This window comes from Gavialis gangeticus, unplaced genomic scaffold (genome assembly GCF_001723915.1).
Source record: "Gavialis gangeticus isolate Ggan-Ray unplaced genomic scaffold, GavGan_comp1, whole genome shotgun sequence".
Classification (NCBI taxonomy): Eukaryota; Metazoa; Chordata; order Crocodylia; family Gavialidae; genus Gavialis; species Gavialis gangeticus.
In genome coordinates, this window is record NW_017728993.1 from 5607095 (window position 1) to 5618674 (window position 11580).

At 42.3% G+C, this 11580-nt stretch overlaps 1 protein-coding gene across 1 annotated transcript in view; it reads left to right on the forward strand.

Moving 5' to 3' along the window:
- Positions 1–8039, forward strand: part of SLC35D1 (solute carrier family 35 member D1) — a 63641-nt gene extending 55602 nt beyond the window's left edge. The window contains exons 22-23 of the mRNA XM_019528290.1: positions 226–308; positions 3667–8039. Of these exons, the coding sequence (XP_019383835.1) occupies positions 226–308; positions 3667–3775 (192 nt within the window). The 3' untranslated portion in view covers positions 3776–8039. The remainder of the gene's footprint in view (positions 1–225; positions 309–3666) is intronic.
- The last annotated feature ends 3541 nt before the right edge of the window (positions 8040–11580 follow it).

The window sequence follows — 11580 nt, forward strand, 5'->3', positions numbered from 1 at the left end:
TTTTTTTTTTTTTTGGCAGTCTTTGTTTTCGGGCTTAGCAAAGCGAACTGAAGGAAGTGTTGCATTTGTCAGGGCAAAACCTATATATAGGAATATCTTAAATGGTTGTGAAAATGGCTACTTTTAATTCAGACTTACAAAGCAAATATGAGTTTCTTTCACATTTCTACATTCTGTTGACAAATGTGAATACCTAAAATGCATGAATCTTATTTTTTTCCCCAGAACATATTAATAACATATATTGGGATGTTTTTTGGAGGAGACTATATTTTTACATGGACAAACTTCATTGGGTTAAATATCAGGTAAGGCTTTTATCTTCAGTGTGCGATATTTCTCAAAATTATTTCTGACTTCGAAATTGCACCAGCTTGTTATGGAATTGGTGAGAACGGTATTGAGCTGTCTGAACACTTATGGAATTAGATCTCAGCAGAGAACAGCACTTTGTTCTGACAGGAAGAACCAACCAACCACAACATTATTACACAGGAGATGATAGCTCCTGATCGTGCATACATGCAGGCATGTGGATAGTGTCATTGGCATCAAGGGTCTTATGTACATGAAGTTAAGTTTGTATATTGTGTGCATTGGCACAGACTCGAGCAAGTCTGCTGGAGCGTGGTAATTGCCACATTCCAGCAACCTCCTGTGTCTTGTGTATCACCATTCCTGTGCTTAAAAATGGTGGTGGAGGTGCTTTATCTAAAGCTTGTCAAATGAGCTTTAGTTCAAGAGCCCCCACACTGGTTTTAAGCATATGGATGCTGATATAGGAGGTGCGGTGTCACTTGGAGCTGCTCTGATTAAAGCTCTTCCCACCCTTTGCCCCTGGAGCACATGTAAAAGTGTCCACGAGGTTTAAGCTGCAACACAAAACACCTCTTAATGTTCATCTGTTGTAAACTGACTACTCTGAAGGGGGAGAGAGAAAAAACAAGGAATGGAGGAGGGTAAGCTCTCATGGAAGAATGCGCATGTATCCAGTGTGACATCTATGTTACTTTTACCTTGTTTTTATAAAACATATTCCTCCCTGCATTTCATGAGGTTTAGGAGGGGCATGTTGATACTTAGAACCTATGTATGGTATATAAAAAGTCAAGTCACTTTTATGCTGTTTGAAGAATTAGCATAGCTTTGAAACTCAAAGTAAGTTATTTGCTTATACTTGCTATTGAAGTAGGCTGTAAATTTCAAAATTGAATAGATACATCTAAGAATCTAAAGAGGGATGATCAATCAGTAAAATCCCTGGAGAGAAAAAAACCTGGAGACTCCTGCAGCAGGATGCAAGTGTCATCTAATAAAATGATCTAATTTTAAATAAGGTGCTCAACCTTCCTCTGCCTAGCCAGGGCTGGGGGTGGCACTGAACTGTGTCTCAGTGATGCAAGCTAGATGCCCGGGATAAGCTTCTGAGGTATAAAATGCACCAGAAAACCTCCCCCAGGGAGGCAGAATAAGTTCCACCTCAGAAACAAGAGCATATGCATTCATCCATATGTGTGAAATGTGTAGGACAAGAGGAACTTAAGACTTAGAGAATACAGACCCCTTTCCCCAACCTGCTCCCCCCCATCCTCCACAAAGATACTGTCAGCTTCTAGGAGGTTCTCCAGAGATGCTGCGTGCCCCTATAATTTAATCTTCCAGATTTCTTGTTCTTGATCTCAGCTGGCACATGGACAATAATACTTGATCTAACAGCACAGGAAAAAAATAAGATTCCATCAGGGAATCCGTAGATGCATGCATGCAGCTGACTACGTTGGATTCTCTCCAACATTGGAATGAAAATTGGAAGCTTTAACCACTTATTAGCCCGCTGGTCTGACCACCATCTTATTTGTGAAGAAGTCGGATGCTTCCCCACAAAGGTAGTAAAAGCAAATAAGCAGGTCTTCCCCCGAACCTCCTGGCTTCCAGCTTGCCCTAGGTGAATGAGATGAACTAAGTGATGATCAGGGATCCTTGTTTTCTCTGCTAAAAATCCAAAATTCTCTGATTAAAAATCCCTCAATTTTCCCATTTTTTGGCAATTAAAATGAAATGGCACTACACATATAGTGAAGTACCTTTTGCCCTTGAAAGGGAAAAATGCCAGGGATTTTCTGTGGAATTGAGTGTTGCTATTGAGTTCATACGGAGGGTGCCCAGATTCTGTTGTGAGTGACAGTCAAGATTCTTAGGAGAAGTAGATAGATTCAGTGTGCTGTTGAGTGTCAAGGTTAAAGTAAATGATTATTATCCATCATGTTCGGAACATAAGCATAAGCTGAGGAAAGAACAAGTTTTCTCTCTTGAATGTATTGCAAACGTGAGAGAATTTATAGGGGTTTCTCTGAAGCATCTTACACCAACTACTTTCTGAGGACAGAATATTGGACTTATTCAATTGACAGATCCTTTGACATTGCTTATAGGGCTCGTGGTGAGACTATAGAAGGGAAAATAACTTTTTAAAGTTTAAGGGAGCAAGGGGAGGATCAAAAAAACCCAATTCTTGACTTACAACTCTCTGTAGTTATAAACAGAACATATACATGAACTTTTACCCTCTCCTGAATGGCTTTTAAAAATTAACTGCCCCCTCTGGCTTTTTTCCTTCAAAAGCATCAGTACACAGTGCAAATGCATTATTGGTCCCAGGCAGTAGTGCTGGGAATTCAGGAGTTTGTTTGGTACTCAGTGCACATAAGCTGGACGTTGTTGGTACAGTCTTGACCTACATTTCACTGAACTAAAATGAATCCATTGCCTTTTTTTTATTGTTCCTGTTCTGGCTGAATATTCACAGCTCTAATTATATCACGCCTGCTAATGGCCTTAGCAGTACTTCAGAGTGAAGGGAATGTGTTGCTAAAATATGCCTGTAATTTTGGGCTGTTCTTACTATCTGCTAAATTACACATCTGAATCTGAAAGGTAGCAAAAGAGAGTGATGTTGCTTAAGCTTTCCAATGGACTTGGTTATAATGTTGTTTCATGATCTTGACCTAGGTCAATATGGCCTTAGAAGATGAATGCCACCCTTTTCCCTTATTAGCTATACAAAGAACAGCCTCTGCCATTTTTCCCTATTGTAGCCAAACTGGTGACTCCAATGATGGAGGAGATGTACCAACCAAATTAGTATTTCTGGCTATTAAGCACGGAGGGTATAAATCCAAGTGAACAGAATACACCGTGTATGGGGAAAGGTAGGGTGGAATTCGAAGTGTGTGTATATGGGGGTGGGGAGTAGACAGGCGGGAGGCAGAGATTAGCTAAGTAAAGCAAGCTTATGGTTGGCACTTCACCACTCTTCATCAGCCTTCTTGCATTGTACCACCTTCATGTCTTTTTTTTCCTTTTGCAGCTTTCAGTAAAACATGACAAAGGGTGTTTTCAAAGCTCTTGTTTTTGTGGATGTCAGGCTGCCTGCAGTGTCAGGTCTAATATTTTGAATGTCTGTGTAATGAGGACCATGCTTATATTGGTGTATGGTATGGGTCAAAAAATTTGGACCAGCGTCTTCACTGGAATCTTCTATTTGCAAATTGCAGAGGGTACAAATGTAGTATTTTTGGAGTGTGTAGAGTACATACGTAATAACTTACTTGCAGTTCTAATGTTAATGCAATTTCTTTCATTCTTTTATTTCAAAATGTTTTGCAGTATTGCTGGAAGCTTGGTGTATTCCTACATCACTTTTACAGAAGAACAGCTAAATAAGCAGTCTGAAGCTAGCATCAAGATGGACATTAAAGGAAAAAGCTCAGTATAACCAGGGAATTACTTATAAAATAACCCTTGGCTTTGATTCAGTGATGATTACTGGTGGTAGTAAAAATTTGTCAATGTAGGTCTCTTTGCAAATGCAAAGTACCAACATTATTCCATGACAATCTAAAGACTGCAGCCTTTTACAAATCTATTTAAAAGATTTATAATTGATTGTACATTAAATACACATCAGATTAATTTAGGCTATGAGGAAAACATGTTTTTAATTATTCTGAAACCTGGTAGTAAAGCAGTGCATCAATGATGACGTAGGAGTTCTGACTTCAGAAGGTTGTGTGAAAAGTACTCTGGACATTATTGAGTATAGTATTGTCTTGTGGGAAGACTTGTCCTACTCATTCAGTTACAGTTTAGTTTGCATCTGTATTGTGATGCAACTAAGCAGATCAGCAGGCAATCTTAAACAGTGTTGAATAAGCTCTGTGCAGGGACACCAGTAAAAACGACTCTGTCCCCTTTACGCAGTGTAAAAGGGACAGTGATATAAAGCAGCTTGCAAAGTCCTATGTTGAGTCAGAGGGGGACTCATCAGTGCAGGCATTGGGAAGGACAGCCACAAAGCTTTCTTTTTAGGAGCCCCTCAAACACAGAGGTACAACAGGCAGGAGTTGGTATGAACTGCCCCCAAAGAATTATTCTTTGAAATTTAGTCTGCCTAACTTCTTTGGAGGGGAGGAGCGTGTCCATTCCTTGAAGCAGCTCAGATCAGGAGGCTTTAAAGACTGTGTAAAGCTTTCATAGCCTTTCCTCTTGGTCACAGATTCTGGTGCTGTATTCACCTCAGTCTTAGACAAGAACAGAGTAATCATTTAGCTTTATAAGCTTTCACTAACCATAAACCCTCTGTAGTCCCTGCAAAAGTCATGAAAAGACTATTCACGTGTTGGAGAGCTTGGTCGTCTTGTCGATGTTAAGCTTTCCAAAGTTGGGGGAATTTCGTGAGCTAGAAGTGCAGAGGGACTGAAATATAACTTTTCCTTTGGTAGAGAAAAGAATGACTTGCATATTAAAGGCTGGAGCCTGCTGATCTTTTAATAAAGGAAGCCGTTCTGCAATACATGCCAATGTTTAGGTTTTGACCATTCAACCATGTTTTGACCATTAGTTTGTGGGGATTTTGTAATAGATGCTTTAATTTTAAATTTTTTGAAGCCTCTCTTCACCCTGCTCAGATTCGATGCTGGCCTCAAACATGTTAGTGCTTGCAAAATTGAGGTAGGGTAAGCAATCTCGAGGAGAGATTCAACAGTACTAGAGATGCAGCACTTTCAGATTTATTTACCTTGGTGAACTGGCAAGGGCCTCCCTGAAAATCAGTTTGAGTCAACTACTTGACCTTTCAGTCTTAGTCTGAGCAGCACGGCAGGTTGCTGCTCAGCAGGGTAAGCTAGCCCACACGGAGCTAGCTCTGTGCTGCTGTGGCTAGATAACTCGTGGTACCTGAGGTAGCTTGTAAGAAGGTGGATCAGGTGTCTAGACCACACTGGGCTGCAGTGTAAATCTAGTCCTAGAATTATTTTGAGGTTGGTGCTGCAGTGGGATCATTTAATTAAAGAAGCGGCCCATCCTTTAGGCATGTGAATCACAAAAGCGGTTCCCACTAGCACCTGAAATAAACCTGCTGGTATCCCTGAGATTTTGCAGATCAGGCTGAGCTTTTACTTTAAAAAATCATGTGAAAGTCTGTCTAAGCCTTCTTTCTAAAAGTAACGTTTTTGAGTGCTCTCTCATCCCGATACAAAGACAAATAAGTTAACTTTCTAGTTCAGCATATTGAACAGTTAAAGCACTTAACACTTTATGCATGTTAAAAGTTAGTGAAAGGTCTGTAAAGTGTTGCCTAGAGTGAATATTTAACTCATTACCTCTGTTCTTCTAGGCAATGTCTGTTTTTTTTCCATAAAAAAGGACATTTAATATGTACTGATATAGTTCTAATGTTGTAGCCCTGTGCAGATTTTATTCTGTATCTGGCTTATTGTTGAGTGCAGTTTTCCAAAAGTTAAGTACTGACTTTTATTTTTGCAGTATTATTTTCTAAATCTCTCCCTGTGAATATCTTCGGTGAAATTTATATACTACTTCCCTTTCCCTTTATTTTTACTTCTATCCTTCATTTTTTTAGAAGAGACTTTCATAGGCACTTTTTTCTGGTTGCCTCTGAAAGGATATTTGGTAGAAAACCCAACTGCGGTTGTAAGAAATGCTGCACCTGTCAGAATATTTCATATGTAACCTCTCAGATGTAAGAATTCCTGTAGATTTTTGTGCAAAAACATTTAATCAACATATGGCTAAAACCATACAGTGTTTATCTACTGTGTTTCCTTGGCAGCCTGCATTGTTGGCTAGTCCTCCATTTCAGACTCTTTAAACAGCCTGCTTACGTGGGTATTTTTAAATGAGCTAAACATATGCTGTTTATATATTAAAGGAAGTGGAAGTCTGCATTCAGTGCAAATGATACCCTGACTTGTCAAAGGCTTCCTGAAATCATGCAGTTAGTTCCTACTGTACTGTGATGGCATGACCTTATGAGTCTCCTAAAGAAGAGCCAGTCCTGGGGATGGAAGAGTTCAGTGAAGCTGCTTGTAATTTTTTTTTTAAATCCCTCAGTCGGGGAGGTGGAAGAGGAGGAATTAATTATGGGGGGGAAAGTAAATAATCCTTAAGTCTGTGATGAGTATTCTTTTAAATAAGATAAACTTAGGAAGAAGCTAGAACAAAAGGATTTACCAGATGCATAGTTTTCCCTTTTATTGTGTACTAAGAAAATCCAATGTAAAAACTGCAAAACTTTAACTTGAACTACATTTGGTTTTGAACTATGTAACCTAATTTTCCCCTCATTGCACCTAGGTGTTAATTTGAGAGATCTGGGATTTTGGGTAGATTTATTGCAGCTCTTGTATCAAAGTTGGAGAAAGCTAATATTTCAGAACAAGGGTGTGAACTGTACACAGTAGGCAAAAGACTGCATGACACTTTCTCTTTGTCTGCTTTGTCAGTAGTCTTGCTTATAGGCAGCTGTTGGATCATGCACGTAACTTTAAATTGTTTGCCTTTTCCACATGCTGATTTTAAATTCAGCAAATGAAATTTCTCCTGTTAAATTTTTGCTTTTCTTTGTGAGGGAGAAAAACCAAGAAACTGGTCATTGTAAATGGGTCGTCATGGAAGTGTTTTTAACTTACACTGAAAACTTATTCCAAGATTAATACTTTTGATTTAGTTGATCATGCAAATCAAAGTACTTGTTCTAAACCCCCTTTTTTTTTAATTTAGCAAGATCATGGCACAAAACCTCTCTCTAGACCCTTTATGCCAGGTTAAAGATCAGAGCTGTGTAAATGAATCTTAAAAGTCCCTCTTCCAGTTGTGGTAGTTTTTATTCCCCTAGTGCAGGCACCAAGGAAGAGAGCCATGAGTTTGCCTTTAGATATCCTCTTGCAAGTCTTGGCTTGGGGGTAGGTGTTAAAGTAGGACTACAGCACTTCCCCTTTATGGCAATTTCATGAGTTGAAATGGTCTGCAGAGACTTGGGGGGGGCAGGGGTACAACTGGGACAAAGCCCCAGAGCTTTCCAAATTATACCAGAAGCTCGTGGCCAGGAAAAGGGAAGATGCAGAGAAGGCTTAAAGTTGCCATTGCATCTCTTCCTTCTGTGCTTTACCTTAGAGGAGCAGCACCGAATTTTGTTTCAAGTGATTTATTTAGATTAACTTAATGTGGTGTTTGACCAAATCATGGAAGTCTTTAGCCAAGCCGTCTAATTCTTACCAGTAGCTTAAACTAGAATATTTTCATATAGCTTTTATTTTTGCTTATCATCATGCTGGTCTGAAGCATTTCGGTCAGGTGTTCGTTACTGAGAGAACTTCTACCTTTTTTTTTTTTAATCTACTGGTTAGATTTATTGTCCTGTAAAATATTTTTAAAGCTTACATTGTTTGTAAACGTGCACATTTTTAGTGCCAAGATCCGGATGATATTGTATACACTGGGAAGCTGAACAAAATTCATACAATAGAATATTTTCTATACTATTAATCTTACTCTAAATATGTTTTTCTATATAGAGTCTATTTACAAAAAGACCGTTTAGTGTTCAAAGGATGCTCTTGATTCGAATGTACTGCAGGCTTTATATATATATATATTACTTCATGAATGATAGCAGAAGGACTCTTATGTGCCTATGTATTTTTGTACTGGCTTTAAATAAATACTGTTTTTCCCTGAAACACTGGTGTTTTTTTCCTCTCACCCACAACCTTCATCCAATCTTAGCTCAGCCATCTGAACTGCAGCATGAGGCGTGTGGCTGATGGGATGGATGCTGAACCATGCTATGCAGTCTATGGACCATAGAAAACACCAAGTAAACTAACCAACTTAACTCATTTGATCCGTTAACTCAAGCACTAATACTTTGAGCAGTGGGGTTTACATTCAGGACCTCTTTAACCTATCAGCAATCATGTGACATTTCTGGAGAACGTTAGCATGACGCACACGGTTCTGTGCCATTGCTGCTCACGTTCCCATTTTAATGTCTTGTCCCCAGAGGAAGATAGTGGAGTTCATGCTGACTTGTTAACATGAACAACGTAGCCACCACCACCACCCTTCTGAGAGCAGTTGCATTCTGCAGCTTCACTCGGCTATTAGGCTAGTTCCTGTCCTTGGCCTTCTTACCTTTCACATAACAGCCTGTTATAGAACACCTTTCAAACTTAAAGATGATAAATAGAGTCAATACTGCAACCAACCGTGTAGCACAGCTAGTCATCTGTTTCCTTACACACTGCTTTCCAAATGACAGGAGATAAAGCTGGCCAAATTCAACGAACTGGACAGAAAATAGATTCATGCATAGATAGTAGAGCCGGAAGGGACCCTGAAGGATCATTGTGTCTGACCCCGTGCCCCAGGCAGGAAAAGGACTGAGGTCAGACGACCCCAGCCAGGTGCCTATCCAGCTTCCTCTTGAAGCCCTCCAAGTTAGGTAACAGTACAACCTCTCTTGGCAGCCCGTTCCAGATTCTGGCTACCTTTGCTGTGAACAGTTTCTTCCTAACGTCTAACCTGAATCTACTCTCCACTAGTTTGTACCCATTATTCCTAGTTACTCCTAGGGGTGCCCTGGTAAATAGCATGTGTCCATCTCTCTGTTGTCCCCACCTTGATAAACTTACAGACTGCTACAAGGTCTCCCCTCAGACGTCTCTTGTGAAGGCTGAAGAGATCCAGATGTCTTAACCTCCCCTCGTAGGGTTTTGTACGGAGGCCACTAATCATGCAAGTGGCTCTCCTCTGGATCCTCTCCAGATTCTCTGCATCCCTCTTCAAGTGCGGTGCCCGAAACTAGGCACAGTACTCCAGCTGCGGCCTGACCAGTGCCGCATAGAGGGGGAGCATTACCTCCCTTGATCTGTTGGTCATACATCTGCTAATGCATGATAAGGTGCGATTGGCTTTGTTAATGGCTAGACGGAGAGAATTTAATTGGACCCAGAACACAGCTACTACAAAAAAAACGGGTTCATAAACATAACAGCAATTACAACCATTTATCATATCGGAAACGTTGTTCCCTGATGCCAGAAGCACCTCCTGAACAGCATGGGCATGGTTTGTGTTTGGGAGATGCTGCTAGCAGGGGGTGGGCAAAATGTGGCCCGCGGGCTGGATGCGGCCCACCAGGCCGTTCTGTCTGGCCTGCGGGGCCCCTAAAAAATTAATATGCATCTGCCCCTGGCTGCCTGTCATGCGACCCTCGATGGCTTGCCAAAACTCAGTAAGCAGCCCTCTGCCCAAAATAACTGCCCGCCCCTGTGCTAGCACATTGTTACATGAAGCTACTGGGGGTTTCCTGGAGCCCTTCAGAAACTTGGCTCTGCTTTGTATTTGAATCTGGCAGAGATCAGGCAGGGGGAGAGTGCACTTTTGGGCCTCAGAGGCCTTCCGGCTATTAACTGCTGGGGTGGTGGACAAGTCACTTTCCTGTTGCTCTCTGCTTCTCTTTCTTGCCTTTTATCTTCTGCTTGTTTTAGATCTTCAGGGCAATTGCCACCTTTTGCCTTGTGTTTGCACAGTGCTTAATACAGTAGGCTGTGAGCCTGGAAGGAGCCTTAATGGACTTTTCTAACTCGATGAATGGGTATATGGGTTGGGGGAGCCCCATTCCCTTCAACCACTGCAGAGTAAGATGCTTTTGACTGCCACAGATCAGTTGGTTCTCTAGCTCCTGGGAAGGCAACTCACCCTCAAAACAGACATTGAGATTCATTGGGCAAGAATTAAAAACAGATTAATCCTTTCCTCTTCCTTGGCGCATTTGAACTCAAATCTCTGATCTCCCACATCCTCACAGCTATTTCTTCCAAGAGCGAGAGAAGCCGTTTCTAAGCAAGGTGGCAGCTAGCTGCAGGGGCAGGCATGGGGGTAAGCCCTAGTTGCACTGCAGGTGCATAACTGTGAGAACGTCAATCCACTCAGCATTCCTCTTGCCACCTTAGCTCAGCCCTCAGTGTGCCCATGTGCTATTACAAGTTAGCCAACAGCAAATGAAAGCTAAGACCAGGTGCCTGGGCATCCCTGGCATAGCTGATGGGTGGTAAAGCCCTACGCCCTTGTGGTGCTGTTGTGTGCCTGGGCCCTTTGGCAGTAACCTGGGTAGCAGACCGGCTTCTGTGGCTCCTGTTTGGGGGCATCCACCTTGCCCTATGCACTGGAGGGGGGCACTGAGGGCTCTAAAGTCTGGTCAACACTACAAAGATTTGCTGGCAGAGCAAGGTTAGTTCAGGGTGTAGGAAGGGATGGGCTACACTGGGTTGGATGCAGCTGTGCCAACAGAGAGGGCTTCTGTAGTTTGAGGGGGTGGTTCAGCCAGGCTGGCAGAAAATTCTACTGCTGCCATAATACAAGTCTCCACCCGAGGGCACTACCCACACAGGCATGTAGTCCTCACACGTCCCTTTTGCAGATCTAGCTGGCTGTGGTGAGCTGCTCAGGGTGTCTGCTTGAGGGCAGAGCCTGAACTGCCATCTGGTACCCAAGTAGCTTTACTGACAAACTGGGATGTCCCTAGAGCAAAGTGGCATCCGAGCAGGCAGGCTGAGGGTCTAGATTTTTGGTCTTGGATGCCTACAGTATCAATGGAGACAGATATGGGCACCTTGGCTGTTTGTATATTAGAAATAAATAAAATCTGGCCCAGCAGGGCTGGTGATTAAGCTTTTGCTAAGCAGCAATACCTATTGGAACCAGAGCCAAAGAAAGCTTCTTTCTTCAATGACTCCTGTGCCTGAGTCGAGAGGTTTTTTGTTTTTTTTTTTTCCTTTGGGGGAGGGTGATGAAATCCTCTAAGGATTGCATGGCTGACCATTAGCTCATTTTACACGGAAAAGGAAACAGCTGTGTGTTACAAGCCAAGTCCCCATTTACCTTTTCTGGAGCTGAAAGGCTTGTGGCCATACTGGTATAACATAGGATGACCACCTGTCCCTAATTGGGGGGGAACAGTCCTGGAAAAGGACCATCAAGTCCCAGTCCTGGGCTGCATGACTCCCAGACAGCATTTGTCCCAGATGTGCAGCATCATGCAGGGATCCAGGTTTCCCCTTGCAGGCTGGCAGCATTCCAGCCTGCAAGGAGCTGCTGGAGGCAGGGGGTATCCTGTGCACTTGTGTGCCCATGAAAGAACCAGGCAGTTCCCTGCAGGTAAGTCTATGGGGTGGGGGGGGGCATGGAAGCGGTGTGTGTGCAGGGCAGAAAGAGCAC